General features: G+C 42.3%; 1 protein-coding gene across 6 annotated transcripts in view; it reads right to left on the reverse strand.

The window, feature by feature from the left end:
- Positions 1–21,031, reverse strand: part of DYSF (dysferlin) — a 419,332-nt gene that overhangs the window by 232,416 nt on the left and 165,885 nt on the right. For 5 of the 6 annotated variants that reach the window (XM_066572852.1, XM_066572851.1, XM_066572848.1 and 2 more), the window contains exons 17-22: positions 16,669–16,704; positions 15,271–15,386; positions 14,196–14,309; positions 10,057–10,234; positions 3,357–3,481; positions 2,930–3,036 (exon numbers count right to left, since the gene is read on the reverse strand). In XM_066572852.1, coding sequence (XP_066428949.1) covers positions 2,930–3,036; positions 3,357–3,481; positions 10,057–10,234; positions 14,196–14,309; positions 15,271–15,386; positions 16,669–16,704 — 676 coding nt within the window. The remainder of the gene's footprint in view (positions 1–2,929; positions 3,037–3,356; positions 3,482–10,056; positions 10,235–14,195; positions 14,310–15,270; positions 15,387–16,668; positions 16,705–21,031) is intronic. The other variant, XM_066572850.1, reaches the window with a different exon arrangement.

Here is a 21,031-nt window from a genome sequence, read left to right on the forward strand (position 1 = left end):
ATGATGGGGGAGATCTCTGTACTGACCCCTGATATATCTATACATAATTATTAGAGCGCCCCCTTGTTACAGTCCTGGATATTATAGATGATGGGAGAGATCTCTGTACTGACCCTGATATATCTATACATAGTTATTAGAGCACCCCCTTGTTACAGTCCTGGGTATAATAGATGATGGGAGAGATCTCTGTGCTGACCCTTGATATATCTATACATAGTTACTAGAGTGCCCCCTTGTTACAGTCCTGGGTATAATAGATGATGGGGGAGATCTCTGTACTGACCCCTGATATATCTATACATAATTATTAGAGCGCCCCCTTGTTACAGTCCTGGTTATTATAGATGATGGGAGAGATCTCTGTACTGACCCTGATATATCTATACATAGTTATTAGAGCGCCCCCTTGTTACAGTCCTGGGTATAATAGATGATGGGAGAGATCTCTGTACTGACCCTGATATATCTATACATAGTTATTAGAGCGCCCCTTGTTACAGTCCTGGGTATAATAGATGATGGGAGAGATCTCTGTACTGACCCCTGATATATCTATGCATAGTTATTAGAGTGTCCCTTTGTAACAGTCTTGGGTATAATAGATGATGGGAGATATCTCTGTACTGACCCCTGATATATCTATACATAGTTATTAGAGCACCCCCTTGTTACAGTCCTGGGTGTAATAGATGAAGGGAGAGATCTCTGTACTGACTCCTGATATATCTATACATAGTTATTAGAGTGCCCCCTTGTTACAGTCCTGGGTATAATAGATGATCGGAGAGATCTCTGTACTGACTCCTGATAAATCTATACATAGTAGATAACCTCTCTGGGTATTATAGTCCATCCATTTTGTTAATTACTTCAGTACCCGCTCAAGTTCTGATATGTCCTTTTTGAGTATCGGTGCCCCTAGACCTCTTCTGATGCCCCAATGATCCTATTTGCCTTGGCAGCAGCTGCCTGACACTGGTTGCTCCAGTTAAGCTTACAGGTAACTAAAAACCCCAAGTTCTTTTCTATGTCAGTGTTTCCCATTTAGTGTGTAATGGTGACATGTATTTCCTGCCCGCGTGCAGAACCGCACATTTATCAGTGTTAAACCTTATTTGACACTTTTTTTGCCCAAACTCCAGCTTATTGAGATCCTCTTGCAATCTCCTTGCGTCCTCTCGTGTTAATTCCTTTACTTCGTTTTGTGTCATCTGCAAATATTGATATTTTACGGCACAATTGTTCTAACAGGATATTAATGACTATAATATAAATAGAGCCCAATACTGCCCCCTGTGGTACCCAAGTAGTATCAGTGAAGCCTTCAATACTGCCCCCTGTGGTACCGAACTAGTAACAGTGAAGCCCTCAATACTGCCCCCTGTGGTACCCAATTAGTAACAGTGAAGCCTTCAATACTGCCCACTGTGGTACCCAACTAGTAACAGTGACCCCTTCAATACTGCCCCTTGTGGTACCTAACTAGTAACAATGAAGCCTTCAATACTGCCCCTTTTGGTACCCAACTAGTAACAGTGACCTCTTCAATACTGCCCCCTGTGGTACCCAACTAATAACAGTGACCCCTTCAATACTGCCCACTGTGGTACCCAACTAGTAAGAGTGACCCCTTCAATACTGCCCCCTGTGGTACCCAACTAGTAACAGTGAAGCCCTCAATACTGCCCCTTGTGGTACCCAACTAGTAACAGTGACCCCTTCAATACTGCCCCCTGTGGTACCCAACTAGTAACAGTGTAGCCCTCAATACTGCCCCCTGTGGTACCGAACTAGTAACAGTGAAGCCCTCAATACTGCCCACTGTGGTACCCAACTAGTAACAGTGACCCCTTCAATACTGCCCCCTGTGGTACCCAACTAGTAACAGTGAAGCCATCAATACTACCCCCTGTGGTATACTACTAGTAACGGTGACCCAATCAGTGTAGGATAATTAATAACCACCCTCTGCTTTCTATCATTGAGCCAATTACTTTCCCACTTAGGCTGGGCTCACACGGGCATACGATTGCCATGTATTATTTGTGCACTATACACCCATGTGATATGCGGTAACTTGCAGGCAATCAATTACATTGTTTAATTCCCTTAGAATCTGGGGGTGTATGCCATCGGGACCCGGTGATTCGTCCATTTCGATCTTTTTAAGGCGGCTCTGCACTTCTTGCTGGGTTAGACTGCTGACATTTAGTGGAGAGTTTACTTTATCACTCTGCATCTCAACTGACATTTCATTTTTCTATATGAACTAATATATTTGTTTTCTCCTCATCACCCTCTACAATTTCTCCTACATTATTTATTAAAGGGCCAGTACATTCAGTATTAATCTTTTTTACTGTTTATATATTTGAATAGTTTAGAGTTAGTTTTACTCTCTTTGGCAATAAGTCTGTCTGTCTCCATCTTTGCTGCTTTTATTTGCTTTTTACGCAATTTATTTTCCTTTCAGGGTTTTAGTGCTTCTTCTCTGCCTTCTTGTTTTAGCAGTTTTAACATTTGTTTTGCTCGTTATTGGCCCCTTTACACCTTTATTAAGCCACATTGGTTTTCTCTTATTACTAAGTCTTTTATTCCTGTAAGCCGCTCACAGTAAGTAATTAGGATGTTTTAAAGGTTTCCCATTAAGGCCTCCTGTCCACGGGCGATACCTCAGTGCGTTATCCACAGCGATATTCCGCACATGCGTAATGCAATGAATGCTTTCCATAGGATAACTATGGAAAGCGCAGCCCAATCTACAAACAATAGCATTCGTTCCAATAATATACTGTACTCATGCAAATACACGTACACTCGGCCAGCGTGGTGCGCTGGCCCCAAAGGCTAAGATTTACCAGCCAGCCCTTGTCTATGGACCTTATAGTCACTAAGGCTTCTATACCAGAAGATTGCAACTACATACCTGCAGTCACTGATGATGTCATCAATCAGATGTGTGACAAATGAATCCAGGTCATACGGGGAACACTTCGCTTTAACTGCATAGTTAACTTTTTCCAAGTTAGCTTCCTACAGACAAGAAGAAACATATGATCATCGAATAACAAGACCACCATGCATGGACCACATGTCTACATGTTACAAGCACCAGATAAAGAGAAGGGAACCTAAAGTTACATCTTGCCAAACGCAAGGACACTGATAAAGGACATCTTGTTCGCTCACGGAAAATGTTGTCACTTTCAGGCGCCAGTGTGTCCACATTTTCTCAGTATTAGTGTGTTTTAGTATACATTTTTATGGATAACAGTTTAGTTTGTATGTTCTGCATCAGTGATAAAGTACGGAAAGACGGATTGGAAAAGATTTGGAAGAAGGTTTTGTCTCACCAGATTGTCTACAGCGTGATGGAGAATGTTTTGTGTATCTGTCCTGTGCCAGATATCTTCCCAATACGAAGAGAGAACAACCACAGGTTTGACATTGCCCCATGGGAGGTAGTAATACTGACAGCCTGAAAACAAAGTAAGTGTACTTAGCGAAAAGGGACGTACATACAAGGATATACTAATATACTGCCCCCTATGTGCAAGAATATAACTACTATAATACTGCCCCCTATGTACAAGAATATAACTACTATAATACTGCCCCCTATGTACAAGAATAAAACAAGTATAATACTGTCCCCTATGTACAAGAATATAACTACTATAATACTGCCCACTATGTACAAGAATATAACTACTATAATACTGCTCCTATGTACAAGAATATAACTACTATAATACTGCCCCCTATGTACAAGAATATAACTACTATAATACTGCTCCCTATGTACAAGAATATAACTACTATAATACTGCCCCCTATGTACAAGAATATAACTACTATAATACTGCTCCCTATGTACAAGAACATAACTACTATAATAATGCCCCTATGTACAAGAATATAGCTACTATAATACTGCTCCTATGTACTAGAATATAACTACTATAATACTGCCCCCTATGTACAAGAATATAACTACTATAATACTGCCCCCTATGTACAAGAATATAACTACTATAATACTGCTCCCCTATGTACAAGAATATAACTACTATAATAATGCCCCCTATGTACAAGAATATAACTACTATAATACTGCTCCCTATGTAAAAGAATATAACTACTATAATACTGCCCCCTATGTACAAGAATATAACTACTATAATACTGCCCTCTATGTACAATAATATAACTACTATAATACTGCTCCTATGTACAAGAATATAACTACTATAATACTGCTCCCCTATGTACAAGAATATAACTACTATAATAATGCCCCCTATGTACAAGAATATAACTACTATAATACTGCTCCTATGTACAAGAATATAACTACTATAATACTGCCCCCTATGTACAAGAATATAACTACTATAATACTGCCCCCTATGTACAAGAATATAACTACTATAATACTGTTCCATATGTACAAGAATATAAATACTATAATACTGCCCCCTATGTACAAGATTATAACAAGTATAATACTGCCCCTATGTACAAGAATATAACTACTATAATACTGCCCCCTATGTACAAGAATATAACTACTATAATACTGTCCCCTATGTACAAGAATATAACTACTATAATACTGCTCCCTATGTACAAGAATATAACTACTATAATACTGCTCCTATATACAAGAATATAACTACTATAATACTGCTCCTATGTACAAGAATATAACTACTATAATACTGCCCCCTATGTACAAGAATATACGTACTATAATACTGCTCCTATGTATAAGAATATAACTACTATAATACTGCCCCCTATGTACAAGAATATAACTACTATAATACTGCTCCTATATACAAGAATATAACTACTATAATACTGCCTCCTATGTACAAGAATATAACTACTATAATACTGCTCCTATGTACAAGAATATAACAAGTATAATACTGTCCCCATGTACAAGAATATAACTACTATAATACTGACCCCTATGTACAAGAATATAACAACTATAATACTGCCTCTTATGTACAAGAATATAACTACTATAATACTGCCCCCTATGTACAAGAATATAACTACTATAATACTGCCTCTTATGTACAAGAATATAACTACCATAATACTGCCCCCTATGTACAAGAATATAACAACTATAATACTGCCTCCTATGTACAAGAATATAACTATTATAATACTGTTCCCTATGTACAAGAATATAACTACTATAATACTGCCTCCTATGTACAAGAATATAACTACTAAAATACTGCCCCCTATGTACAAGAATATAGCTACAATAATACTGCCCCCTATGTACAAGAATATAACTACTATAATACTGCCTCCTATGTACAAGAATATAACTACTATAATACTGCCTCCTATGTACAAGAATATAACTACTATAATACTGCCCCCTATGTACAAGAATATAACTACTATAATACTGTTCCCTATGTACAAGAATATAACAACTATAATACTGCCTCCTATGTACAAGAATATAACTACTATAATACTGCCCCCTATGTACAAGAATATAACTACTATAATACTGCTCCTATGTACAAGAATATAACAAGTATAATACTGTCCCCTATATATAAGAATATAACTACTATAATACTGTCCCCTATGTACAAGAATATAACTACTATAATACTGCCCCCTTTGTACAAGAATATAACTACTATAATACTGCCCCCTATGTACAAGAATATAACTACTATAATACTGTCCCCTATGTACAAGAATATAACTACTATAATACTGCCCCCTATGTACAAGAATATAACTACTATAATACTGCCCCCTATGTACAAGAATATAACTACTATAATACTGCCCCCTATGTACAAGAATATAACTACTATAATACTGCCCCCTATGTACAAGAATATAACTACTATAATACTGCCCCCTATGTACAAGAATATAACTACTATAATACTGCCTCCTATGTACAAGAATATAACTACTATAATACTACCCCCTATGTACAAGAATATAACTACTATAATACTGCCCCCTATGTACAAGAATATAACTACTATAATACTGCCCCCTATGTACAAGAATATAACTACTATAATACTACCCCCTATGTACAAGAATATAACTACTATAATACTGCCTCCTATGTACAAGAATATAACTACTATAATACTGCCTCCTATGTACAAGAATATAGCTACTATAATACTGCCCCCTATGTACAAGAATATAACTACTATAATACTGCCCCCTATGTACAAGAATATAACTACTATAATACTGCCTCCTATGTACAAGAATATAACTACTATAATACTGCCCCCTATGTACAAGAATATAACTACTATAATACTGTTCCCTATGTACAAGAATATAACAACTATAATACTGCCTCCTATGTACAAGAATATAACTACTATAATACTGCCCCCTATGTACAAGAATATAACAACTATAATACTGCCTCCTATGTACAAGAATAGAACTATTATAATACTGTTCCCTATGTACAAGAATATAACAACTATAATACTGCCTCCTATGTACAAGAATATAACTACTATAATACTGCCCCCTATGTACAAGAATATAACTACTATAATACTGCTCCTATGTACAAGAATATAACAAGTATAATACTGTCCCCTATATATAAGAATATAACTACTATAATACTGTCCCCTATGTACAAGAATATAACTACTATAATACTGCCCCCTTTGTACAAGAATATAACTACTATAATACTGCCCCCTATGTACAAGAATATAACTACTATAATACTGTCCCCTATGTACAAGAATATAACTACTATAATACTGCCCCCTATGTACAAGAATATAACTACTATAATACTGCCCCCCTATGGACAAGAATATAACTGCTATAATACTGCTCCATATGTACAAGAATATAACTGCTATAATACTGCTCCATATGTACAAGAATATAACTGCTATAATACTGCTCCATATGTACAAGAATATAACTACTATAATACTGCCCCCTATGTACAAGAATATAACTACTATAATACTGTCCCCTATGTACAAGAATATAACTACTATAATACTGCCCCCTATGTACAAGAATATAACTACTATAATACTGCCCCCCTATGGACAAGAATATAACTACTATAATACTGCCCCCTATGTACAAGAATATAACTACTATAATACTGCCCCCTATGTACAAGAATATAACTACTATAATACTGCCCCCTATGTACAAGAATATAACTACTATAATACTGTCCCCTATGTACAAGAATATAACTACTATAATACTGCCCCCTATGTACAAGAATATAACTACTATAATACTGCCCCCTATGTACAAGAATATAACTACTATAATACTGCCCCCTATGTACAAGAATATAACTACTATAATACTGCCCCCTATGTACAAGAATATAACTACTATAATACTGCCCCCTATGTACAAGAATATAACTACTATAATACTGACTCCTATGTACAAGAATATAACTACTATAATACTACCCCCTATGTACAAGAATATAACTACTATAATACTGCCCCCTATGTACAAGAATATAACTACTATAATACTGCCCCCTATGTACAAGAATATAACTACTATAATACTACCCCCTATGTACAAGAATATAACTACTATAATACTGCTCCTATGTACAAGAATATAACTACTATAATACTACCCCTATGTACAAGAATATAACTGCTATTATACTGCCCCCTATGTACAAGAATATAGCTACTATAATACTGCCCTCTATGTACAAGAATATAACTACTATAATACTGCCTCCTATGTACAAGAATATGACTACTATAATACTGCCCCCTATGTACAAGAATATAACTACTATAATACTGCCCCCTATGTACAAGAATATAACTACTATAATACTACCCCCTATGTACAAGAATATACCTACTATAATACTGCCTCCTATGTACAAGAATATAACTACTATAATACTGCCCCCTATGTACAAGAATATAACTACTATAATGCTGCTCCTATGTACGAGAATATAACTACTATAATACTGCCCCCTATGTACAAGAATATAACTACTATAATACTGCCCCCTATGTACAAGAATATAACTACTATAATACTACCCCCTATGTACAAGAATATAACTACTATAATACTGCCCCTATGTACAAGAATATAACTACTATAATACTGCTCCTATGTACAAGAATATAACTACTATAATACTGCTCCTATGTACAAGAATATAACTACTATAATACTGCCCCCTATGTACAAGAATATAACTACTATAATACTGCTCCCTATATACAAGAATATAACTACTATAATACTGCCCCCTATGTGCAAGAATATAACTACTATAATACTGCTCCCTATGTACAAGAATATAACTACTATAATACTGCCCCCTATGTACAAGAATATAACTACTATAATACTGCTCCCTATATACAAGAATATAACTACTATAATACTGCTCCCTATATACAAGAATATAACTACTATAATACTGCTCCCTATATACAAGAATATAACTACTATAATACTGCCCCCTATGTACAAGAATATAACTACTATAATACTGCTCCTATGTACAAGAATATAACTACTATAATACTGCTCCCTATGTACAAGAATATAACTACTATAATACTGCCCCCTATGTACAAGAATATAACTACTATAATACTACCCCTATGTACAAGAATATAACTACTATAATACTGCCTCCTATGTACAAGAATATAACTACTATAATACTGCCCGCTATGTACAAGAATATAACTACTATAATACTGCCCCCTATGTACAAGAATATAACTACTATAATACTGCTCCTATGTACAAGAATATAACTACTATAATACTGCTCCCTATGTACAAGAATATAACTACTATAATACTGCCCCCTATGTACAAGAATATAACTACTATAATACTACCCCTATGTACAAGAATATAACTACTATAATACTGCCTCCTATGTACAAGAATATAACTACTATAATACTGCCCGCTATGTACAAGAATATAACTACTATAATACTGCCCCTAGATGCACACAACACTGTTTATTAATGTTCCTGTAATGTTTTATCATGCATTTCATACTAATATTGCAAATGCAAAAGTAACTGTCTGTCTGTTTATTATCGTTTCACGGCTGAAGTGATTTTGATGCAATTTGGCAGGGAGATATCTTGCATCTTGAGGAAGGACGTGGGCTACGTTTTATCCTGAAAATTTCTAGAGTTCTCTATGGAGCGCGACAAGGCAAATTTGTTTTATCGGGCGCACGGCGAGAAAGGGGGTGCACATCACAGAGCAGCTTTAATTTTACCTGGGCAGTATAAGAAATACCAACCAATCACAGCGCAGCTTTAATTTTACCTCGGCAGTATAAGAAATACCAACCAATCACAGAGCAGCTTTTATTTTACCTCAGCTGTGTAAGAAATGGTTTTCTTTTGATAATTGTATTTCTTATGCATTTTTTGGTCTTTTAATATACTGTGCAAGTCAGACCTAGCACGCAGCTCTAGCAGAGATCAAGCTGAGAAAATTACTAGAACCCAAGAATCTGATGACCATAGCACTCACATTAACGATCAATAAGGCTGAAGGGCAAACACTTTAGGTAGCAGGTGTACATTTAGAAATCTGTATGCGACGGCTCACGTATATACAGCCCACAAAACCTTTATATCCCAGCAAAAGATGACACGACCAAAAACGTACAGAACTGCGGACAGCGGATCACCGTTACGTTCCTTTCAGTATTTCAACTTTTTACATTTCAATATACAGCAAAACACAAGATAGATAAAAATATACAAATTTATACATAGTATATCAGTATGTGTGTTGCTTTCTGATGTTGGTGCTCTGCACATTATACAGGAGAGCTCATTAGGTCGCTGGCTCAGCGGACGTGCTGTATATACTCCCCAGGCTTGCTCTCTGTACACACAGTATATTTATCACCAATTACAGGGCAGCAGATTGTACGCAGCTCGTATCCTGAGCCCAGGCGTGCTGTGGTATTATTAACACATCATACATATCTATTACCGTCAAACACCGCTCTGCTGTACTGCGTGGTGGAGGCCAGTGGTAAGCAGGTGGTGTCAAACTTATTGCCATAGTTCCCGATGCTGACTTCAAACTGAATGGCGTCATCGACATCTTGGAGCATTGTAGCCGAATAGAAGGCAGCGAAGAGGCAGTACTTCCGTCTCCGAAGATACTTCTACAAGAGAGGATGATTTACATCTACAGTATCTTTATTCTCATGAGAGGACACAGATTTTTAAGTCATGTTTATTAGTCACGACTGCATGACGCAATATAAGCATCTCTGCACGTATACACCTACTATAAATGCCAGGGTCATGAGGTGTACGGTTTGTACTACTAGATTTTTTCATATATGTATGATAAGGAAAAATTCACCCGTCATGTTCTTGCTGCACCTGTTTAGGATGGTTCACCAAGGATGCAATTTCTTGTGGGCACTGACAACGCTCAGCATTTAGAATTTGGTACTACAATTCTAACCCAGCTGTGTAGGAGTCATCCCAATTCCGATCCCGAGCCCGGGTAAATAGAGAGAGTTAGGGAAAGACCTGGCGACCTACCCTGTAAAAACTTTGCCTTTGAAACCCTATGAAAGAACTCTCAAACGATTCAGATATGGTATCCAATGGCAAACCCCTCTCACCCTTCTTGTTTAACGTATATGCGGAAGTGATCTTGCATAAAATGGACCTAGACGAATTGGAAGTCGGGGGAAAAATAGGTGGAAGAAACATCAACAATCTCCGTTATGCGGATGATACAAGGCAGAAACAGAAGCCGGTCTGAAGCAGCTGATATGTAAGATTAAACTTGAAGTGATAAAATGGGCCTCTACCTGAATGTAAAGCAATAAAAATTATGACAACTGCAAAAAATAACCAAATTCTAATCAAAATCAACAATGAGGTGATAGAATGCGTGCAAGACTCCATCTTCCTTGGCTGAAAAATTGACCAGGGTAGAAAATCTATGGCAGAGATAAAACATAGGATAGCATTAGGGCGAAGCGCGATGCTAAACATGGAGAAAATCTGGAAAAGTAGGGATATCGGTAGAGCAACTAAACACAGGATAGTGCAAACCATCGTTTTCCCCAGAGCCATGTATGGATGTGAAAGCTGGACTGTGAGGGAAGCCGATAGGAGGAGGATTGATGCGTTGGAGCTGCTGCATATGCCCTGAATGGCGAGAGTAACAAACAGAGAAGTCCTGAACCATATAAGACCCAATATATCACTGGAGGAGAAGAAGATGAGCGGACTCGGACCCACAGAGGACAAGATGACCGGGACCCACAGAGGACAAGATGACCGGACTCGGACCCACAGAGGACAAGATGACCGGACTCGGACCCACAGAGGACAAGATGACCGGACTCGGACCCACAGAAGACAAGATGACCGGACTCGGACCCACAGAAGACAAGATGACCGGACTCGGACCCACAGAGGACAAGATGACCGGACTCGGACCCACAGAGGACAAGATGACCGGACTCGGACCCACAGAGGACAAGATGACCGGACTCGGACCCACAGAGGACAAGATGACCGGACTCGGACCCACAGAGGACAAGATGACCGGACTCGGACCCACAGAGGACAAGATGACCGGACTCGGACCCACAGAGGACAAGATGACCGGACTCGGACCCACAGAGGACAAGATGACCGGACTCGGACCCACAGAGGACAAGATGACCGGACTCGGACCCACAGAGGACAAGATGACCGGACTCGGACCCACAGAGGACAAGATGACCGGACTCGGACCCACAGAGGACAAGATGACCGGACTCGGACCCACAGAGGACAAGATGACCGGACTCGGACCCACAGAGGACAAGATGACCGGACTCGGACCCACAGAGGACAAGATGACCGGACTCGGACCCACAGAGGACAAGATGACCGGACTCGGACCCACAGAGGACAAGATGACCGGACTCGGACCCACAGAGGACAAGATGACCGGACTCGGACCCACAGAGGACAAGATGACCGGACTCGGACCCACAGAGGACAAGATGACCGGACTCGGACCCACAGAGGACAAGATGACCGGACTCGGACCCACAGAGGACAAGATGACCGGACTCGGACCCACAGAGGACAAGATGACCGGACTCGGACCCACAGAGGACAAGATGACCGGACTCGGACCCACAGAGGACAAGATGACCGGACTCGGACCCACAGAGGACAAGATGACCGGACTCGGACCCACAGAGGACAAGATGACCGGACTCGGACCCACAGAGGACAAGATGACCGGACTCGGACCCACAGAGGACAAGATGACCGGACTCGGACCCACAGAGGACAAGATGACCGGGACCCACAGAGGACAAGATGACCGGACTCGGACCCACAGAGGACAAGATGACCGGACTCGGACCCACAGAGGACAAGATGACCGGGACCCACAGAGGACAAGATGACCGGACTCGGACCCACAGAGGACAAGATGACCGGACTCGGACCCACAGAGGACAAGATGACCGGACTCGGACCCACAGAGGACAAGATGACCGGACTCGGACCCACAGAGGACAAGATGACCGGACTCGGACCCACAGAGGACAAGATGACCGGACTCGGACCCACAGAGGACAAGATGACCGGACTCGGACCCACAGAGGACAAGATGACCGGACTCGGACCCACAGAGGACAAGATGACCGGACTCGGACCCACAGAGGACAAGATGACCGGACTCGGACCCACAGAGGACAAGATGACCGGACTCGGACCCACAGAGGACAAGATGACCGGACTCGGACCCACAGAGGACAAGATGACCGGACTCGGACCCACAGAGGACAAGATGACCGGACTCGGACCCACAGAGGACAAGATGACCGGACTCGGACCCACAGAGGACAAGATGACCGGACTCGGACCCACAGAGGACAAGATTACCGGACTCGGACCCACAGAGGACAAGATGACCGGACTCGGACCCACAGAGGACAAGATGACCGGACTCGGACCCACAGAGGACAAGATGACCGGACTCGGACCCACAGAGGACAAGATGACCGGACTCGGACCCACAGAGGACAAGATGACCAGACTCGGACCCACAGAGGACAAGATGACCGGACTCAGACCCACAGAGGACAAGATGACCGGACTCGGACCCACAGAGGACAAGATGACCGGACTCGGACCCACAGAGGACAAGATGACCGGACTCAGACCCACAGAGGACTGGACTCAGGCTACCGTATTTTGGCCATGTAATGCCAGCAGAGTCACTAGAAAAACCATAATGCTTGGCCAAATCAGATGCAAAAGAAGACCCGACTGCCAAAGGACACAATGGCTGATACTGTCAGAGCTGATACTGGCATGGATATCACACAACTGAAACAAGCAGTGTATACTGAAAAACATGGAGGGAGCTCACCTTTAAGGTCGACGAGAGTTGTAAACGACTAAACAGCTAACAACAACAACTACAATTCTGTCTTCTTTTAGACTTAATATCAGGAACTCACCTTACCAGTTCTGACTACCAGCACTGTATGGTATTATAAGGTCCTTACTACCAGCACTGTATGGTATTATAAGGTCTGACTACCAGCACTATATGGTATTTAGACCTGTGCTGGTAGTCAGAACCTTATAATACCGTGCAGTGCTGTAGTCAGCACTGTATGGTATTGCAGGGTTCTGACTACCAGTATAATAGGTGGTTATTTTATCTACAGTCACAACGTTCTGCTTTCTTTAACTTTTAACTTCTTTGATTCTAGTCCATAGAATCACATAAATCCGTAACACTGTGTCCTGACTGGCTCCACCATAGTGGCTTTCTGCGGAGATTGGAGGTGGAAGCTTTCTTCCCCCCCCAGATTCCACCACGTAGTCCATCAAACCTCCTCCAGCTGTATTTATGATTAGTATAATCTGAACACAAATTAGTCTTTTGCAAGTGCAATTCCTAAGTTGGAAAAGAGAAGAAAAAAGACATCCACAACCTAATTAAGGTAATTTACAAGGTCTTGATTAGGAGTGAACATTCCAGTTCATAAATCATTCCCAGGTAAGAAATCAGCTCAATCATTTAGGAGGAAGAGAAGAATTAACACATATTCCCTCTACGGAAGTCATTGTATCCATCATTACCTCAATTCGTAGGATGTCATCAGAAGAAATGTCCTGCACCTTCTGCTCGGTATGTTCCACTAGCTTGGTCTCCAGCTCCAACAGAACACGTCCTCGGTAGGAAACACCTTCTCCCTGGAAGACCACAAGAAAGGTTATTGTAACAGAAAAAGGCGGGGCAATAATAAGAGTGCACATGTTGAGAGAATGCACTCGGAACTGAGAAAGTTGGTGGGAGGAACTGAGAAAGCAGGTGGATGGGACTACATGTCCAAAACATGACTACAAAGCTGGTGCATGAGCCTAGATGTCCGTAAGTTTATTACAAAGCTGGTGGATCAGGCTACATTTACAAAAAATGACTACAAAGCAGGTGCATGAGCCTAGATGTCCATAAGATGACGACAAAGCTGTTGGATGAGTCTAGAGGTCCATAGGATAACAACAAAGCTGGGGAATGAGGCTGGATGTCCATAAGATGACTACAAAGCTGGGGAATGAACCTAGATGACCATAAGATAACTACGAGCCTAGTGGATGAGCCTAGATGTTCATAAGATGACTACAAAGCTAGTGGATGAGCCTAGATGTCCATAAGATGATAAAAAGGCTTATGGACATCTAGGCTCATCCAAAAGCTTTGTCATCATCTTATGGACATCTAGGCTCATCCCCCAGCGTTGTAGTCCTCTTATGGACATCTAGGCTCATCCACTAGCTTTGTAGTCATGGACATCTAGGCTCATCCACCAGCTTTGTAGTCATCTTCTTGACATCCAGCCTCATTCCCCAGCTTATGGATATCTAGGCTCATTCACAAGGTGACTAGAAAACTGGTGGATGAACCTAGATGTCCATGTGATAACTACAAAGCTGGTGGAATATTTGGACTTTTTCTGTTAGCCCAGATATTCTGGGAACATTAGTGGCTGCCCTGCAAGATGAAGCTCAAAAACGACTTCTACAGTATACTTACTGTAGCTGGACTTTTTCTGTTAGTTTTTCCATGGATTTTACCTGGCATTCGCACAAATTCTGACCAGATGCCACATAAAATCTGTGGTAGATCTGTCTATTGCGTGTAAAATTCAATTACCTTCCCCATATTGAGCTCTTCATAGGGGTCCGGAAACCCTGTAAACTCTCTTGGGCTTCCATAAAGGTTCACATAACAAGGTCCGAAAGTTGGAAGGAATCCCAAAGTGTAATCAACTAAAAACAAAGACACCAACGTGAGATTCGGGGACACGTTTACCAAGAAACAAATTACATGAAGAGATCTGGGATGTTCCTGTAGGGTCATTAACCTATAGTGCTAGGAAGATGACCTTCCAACATATGTTTAATACCCCAATGTACAGCACCCCAAATGTAAGCGAGACATTAATCTGTCCCCCAAACGTTGAGGTGCAAAATAATGACATGCTGAGTGTAAGCAAGCTATTATCCTGTCCCTCAAGCATCAGAAAGCCATTATCCAGTCCGAAAAGTGTCATTGTGTCACTGTCCTTTCTGCAAGTATCAGCGGGTCATCATGTGACCCAGGGGTCAGTGTATCATTACACTATTCCCCGAATGTCAGTGTGTCATTATCCCGTCCCCCAAGTGTCAGCGTGTCATTATCCCGTCCCCCAAGTGTCAGCGTGTCATTATCCCGTCCCCCAAGTGTCAGCGTGTCATTATCCCATCCCGCAAGTGTCAGCGTGTCATTATTCCGTCCCTCAAGTGTCAGCGTGTCATTATCCCATCGCCCAAGTGTCAGCGTGTCATTATCCTGTCCCCCAAGTGTCAGCGTGTCATTATCCTGTCCCCCAAGTATCAGCGTGTCATTATCCCGTCCCCCAAGTGTCAGCGTGTCATTATCCCGACCCCCAAGTGTCAGCGTGTCATTATCCCGTCCCCCAAGTGTCAGCGTGTCATTATCCCATCGCCCAAGTGTCAGCGTGTCATTATCCCGTCCCCCAAGTGTCAGCGTGTCATTATCCCGTCCCCCAAGTGTCAGCGTGTCATTATCCTGTACCCCAAGTGTCAGCGTGTCATTATCCTGTACCCCAAGTATCAGCGTGTCATTATCCCGTCCCCCAAGTGTCAGTGTGTCATTATCCCGTCCCCCAAGTGTCAGCATTTCATTATCTTGCTCCCGTGTCACGTGTCAGTAATTGACAGTTCTGCTCTAATATTACACATTCTGTTAGGCTTCAGTCCTGTGTCGGGGTGATCAGTGCACACAAGATACACTTTCTACAGCTGGCCTTCTCCCTTCTTAGACATATGTGCACATCTCACATGGTCAATACAAGACTGAGCAGATCTGGAGCGTGGTGTACGTTTATAATGGCTAGTCTTCAGCACAACCTGGAGAACCCATTTAAATTGTAGAACCATATTCAGTATGGATCGAAAACACCCCACAGCCCTGCTACATAGTGTGTAATAAAATGGATGAGTCTAAGTGATTGCTACATTTATCTACAGGCTCTCTTATAGGACGTACAGTTAAGAATCGCAGATGGCTTTTCCATGGTCTCATCTGAAGCACAAAGAAACAAGTTTTGGTTAGAGACTATGTAAATGACGAACGAGAACGGATCTTATGACAGACTTCACTAAAGATCATGCAATCAGAAAGTCAAATTACAAAGTAGAATGTGAAGAAATAAAGTCAATCCATGAAAGAGAAGAAAAGAAGGAAGGGAGGGAGGCAGGTAGGGAGGGAGGGAAAAAGGAAGTGAGGTAGGGAGGAAGGAAGGAAAGAAGGAAGGGAGTAAAGAAGGAAGTGAGGAAGGGAATTAAAAGGAAAGGATATAGGAAGGGAATAGGGAGGAAAGAAGGAAGGAAGGAAGGTAAGAAGGGGGGAAAAAGGGGAAGGAAGGAAAAAAGGAAAGACGAAAGGGAGGGAGAAAAGAAGGAAAAGGGGAGAGAAGAAGAAAAGAAGGGAAGAAAGGAAGAAGGAATGAAGGGAGAGAGAAAGAAAGAAAAGGAGGGAGGAAGGAAGGTAGGGAGTGATAATGGAAGGAAGGGAGAGAGGGAGGAAAGAAGGAAAAATGGACAAAGGAAGGAAGAAGCAATGACGGGAAGGAGAAAGAAAGAAAAGGAGGGAGGAAGGGAGGGAGTGATAATAGAAGGAAGAGAGGGGGAGAGAAAGGAATGGAGGGGGGGGAGAAAAAAAGGGTGGAAGAGGAAGAAAGGGAGGGAGAAAGGAAGGAAGGAAAGATAGTAGGGTAGGGAGAAAAGAGGGAGAAAGGAAGAAAGGGAGGGAGAGAGAAAGGAAGGGTGGAAGGAAGGACGAAAGTGAGGAAGGGAATGAAGGAAAAAGGAATGAAGGGAGGGAGGAAGAAAGTAGGGGAGGAAGGAAGGGAGGGAGGCTCAGTAAAAGGTAGAGAGGGAGTAAGAAAGAGAGGAAGGATGGATAGAAGGAAGGGAGGGTGCGAGAAAGAAAAGAAGGTAGGAAAGAAGGAAATAGGGAGGGAGAATGGAAGAGAGGAAATAAGGAATAAAGAGAGAAAGGGTAAAAGGTAAGAAGGCAGTGTGGGAGAAAGGAAAGCAGGAAGGAAGGCAGTGTACGAGAAAGGAAAGCAGAAAGGAAGGAAGGGAGAATGGAAGGGAGGAAAGGAGGTAGAGAGGAAATAAGGGAGAAAGGGTAAAAAGAAAGACGGGAGGAAGGAAGGAAGGAAGGAAGGAAGGGGGAGGGAGAGAGGGAGGAAGAGAGGAAAGAAGGAGGAAAGTGAGAAAGGAAGGAAGGTAAGAAGGAAGGGAGGAAGAAAGGGAAGATAAAAAAGGAAGGGAGGGAGGGAGAAGGGTAGAAATGTAGGGAGAAAGAAAGAAATGAAGGGTGAAAGGAAGGAACTAAAGGAGGGAGAATGGAAGGGAGAAAGGAAGGGAGAAAAGAAGAAAAAAGGGAGAGAGGAAAGGAGAAAGGAAGAAGGAATGAAGGGAGGGAGAAAGAAAGAAAGAAAGAAAGAAAGAAAGAAAGAAAGAAAGAAAGAAAGAAAGAAAGAAAGAGAGGGAGGAAGGAAGGGGGAGTGACAATGGAAGAAAGGGAGAGAGGGAGAAAAGAAAGAAAAAGGGAGAGAGGAAGGAAGGAAGGGAGGAGAAAGAAAAGGAGGAATAAAGGGAGGGAGAAAGAAAGAAAAGAAGGAAGGAAGGGAGGGAGTGATAATGGAAGGGAGAGGGAGAAAGGAATGGAGGGAGGGAGAAAAGAAGGGTGGAAGAGGAAGGAAGGGAGGGAGAAAGTAGGGAAGAAAGCTGGTAGGGAAGGGAGAAAAAGTGGGAGAATGGAAGAAAGGGAGAAAGAGAGAAAGGGAGAGTGGAAGGAAGGAAGAAAGTGAGGAAGGGAATGAAGGAAAAAGGAATAAAGGGAGGGAGGATGAAAGTAGGGGAGCAAGGAAGGAAGGGAGGGAGGCTCAGTAAAAGGTAGGGAGGGAGTAAGAAAGAGAGGAAGAAAGGACAGAAGGAAGGGAGGGTGCGAGAAAGGAAAGGAGATAGGAAGGAAGGGCATAGGGAGAATGGAAGGGAGGAAGAGAGGAAATGAAGAATGAGAGAAAGGGTAAAAGGTAATAAGGGAGTGAGGAGGAAGTAAGGAAGGGAGGGTGGGAGAAAGGAAAGCAGGAAGGAAATAGGAAGGGTGAATAGAAGGGAGGAGAGAAGGAAGAGTGAAATAAGGAAGAACGGGAGAAGGGGGAAAAAGGAAGATGGGAGGAATGAAGGAATGAGGGGAGGGAGGGAGAGAGGGAGGAAAGAATGGAAGAGAAAAGGAAGGAAGGGACAAAAGGAGGGAGAATGAAAGGAAGGGAGTGTAAGTGAAAGGGAGGGAGGGAGGGTGATTGAAAGGGAGGGAGAAAGGAAGAGAGGAAGGAAGGACAGAAGGGAAGGAGACAGGAAAGGTGGTAGGAAGGGATGGAGGGAGGAAAAAACGGAGGGATAGAGGGTGAGTGAAAGCGAGGAAGGAAGGGAGGGTGAGTGAAAAGGAGGGAGGGAGAAAGGAAGAGAGGAAGGACGGAAGGAAGGGAATAGGGAGGGAGAATGGCAATGAGGAGAGAAGGAAGGGGGGAATAGAGGAAAGAAGGGAGGAAGGTACAAAGGGAGGGAGGAAAGAACAAAAGGAGGAAGGAAGGAAGGAAAGAAGGGAGGGAGGAAGAAATGAACAGAGGGAGAAAGTAAGAAAGGAATGAAAGGAGGGAGAATGAAGGGAGTAAGAAAGAGAGGAAGGAAAGAATACTAAGGAAGGCAGAAAAGCAAAAAAGAGAGAGGAAGAAAGGAAGGGAGGGTATAAATAAAGGGAGGGAAGAAGAAATGAATAAGGAGAGGGAGGAAAAATGAAGGGAAGGAGGAAGGAAGGGGGAGGAAGGATAAGTGAAAGGAAGAGAGGGAGAAAGGAAGAGGGTAAGGAAGGACAGAAGGAAGGGAGGAAGGAAGGGAATAGGGAGGGAGGCAGATTGGAAGGGAGGAGAGAAGGAAGGGAAGAAAAGAGGAAAGAGAAAGCAAGGAAGAAAAGGAGAAAGGAAGGAAAGTAAGAAAGGAGAGAAGAAGAAAGGGAACATGGGAGGTAGAGAGAAAGGAAGGAAAAAAAGAGGGAAGATGGAAGGAAGAAAGAGAGCAAGAAAAGAAAAAAGGGAAGGAGAAATGAAGGAAGGCAGAAAAGAAGAAAAAAAGAGAGGAAGAAAGGAAGGGAGAAAGGGAAAAAGAAATGGAGGGAGAAAGAAAGAAAGGGAGGGTATAAAAGAAGGGAGGAAGGGAAGAAGAAAGAGAGGGAGAAAGGAAGGAAGCAAGGAAGGAAAGAAAGGAGGAAGTAAGGAAGGGAGTGAGAAAGAAAGGAAGAGAGGAAGGAAGGGAGGGAGAAAGAAAGAGAGTAATGAAGGGAGGGAGAAAGGAAGAGAGGAAGGTAGGAGCAAAGGAAGGGAGGGAATAGGGAGGGAGGGTTGGAGAATGGAAGGGAGGAGAGAAAGAAGGGAGGAAGAGAGGAAGAAAGGGAAGAAGGAAGGAATAAAGCGAAGGAGGAATGGAGAGAGTGAGGAATGAAGGGAGGGAGAGTTGATGGAAGAAAGTTTGAAGGAAGGAAAAAAGGGAGAGGGGAATAAAGTAAGGTACAGTAGAAAGGAAGGAAGGAATGAAGAGAGGGAGTGAGAATGGAAGGAAGAGAGAGAGGGAGAATGGAAGGAAGGGTAGAAAGGAAAGGAGGGAGGAAGGAAGAGAGTGGAAGAGAAGGAGAAAGGAAGGCAGGAAAAACAGAGGGAGGGAGGAAAAACGGAGGAAGGGAGAAAGGAAGAGAGGAGGGAAGGACAGTAGGGAGGGAGGGTTAGAAAATGGAAGGGAGGAGAGAAAGAAGGGATGAAGAGAGGAAGAATGGAAGGGGGAGTGGAAGGAAGGGAGAGAGGGAGCATGGCAACGGAGTGTTGAAAGGAAGGGAAGGAAGGAATGAAGGGAGGGAGTGAGAGTGGAAGGAACGGAGAGAGTGGGAGAATGGCAGAGAGTGTAGAATGGAAGGGAAGAAAGAAGTAAGGAATGAAGGAAGGGAAGGAGAAAGGAAGGGAGGGAGAGTGTGTAAGAAAGGGGGAAGGGGCGAAAAAGGAATGGAGGGAGAAAGGATGGTAGAGGGAGGGGAGGAAGGAAGGAAGGGATGGAGAGAGGAAGGGAGGGAGATAGAGAGGGAGGGAGGAAGGAAGGAATGAAGAGAGGGAGGAAGAAAGTAAAGGAAGAAGGAAGGAAGGAAAGGATGAAGGGAAGAGGGAAGGAAGAGAGGAAAGATGGACAGAAGTAAGGGAGGGAGGGAGAAAGAAAGGAAAGTAGGTAGGAAGAAAGAAATAAGGAGAGAGGGAGAATGAGCGTGAGGAGAGAAGGAAGGAAGGGAGAGAAGAAGC

The sequence above is a fragment of the Eleutherodactylus coqui genome, chromosome 7 (assembly GCF_035609145.1).
Source record: "Eleutherodactylus coqui strain aEleCoq1 chromosome 7, aEleCoq1.hap1, whole genome shotgun sequence".
Classification (NCBI taxonomy): domain Eukaryota; kingdom Metazoa; phylum Chordata; class Amphibia; order Anura; family Eleutherodactylidae; genus Eleutherodactylus; species Eleutherodactylus coqui.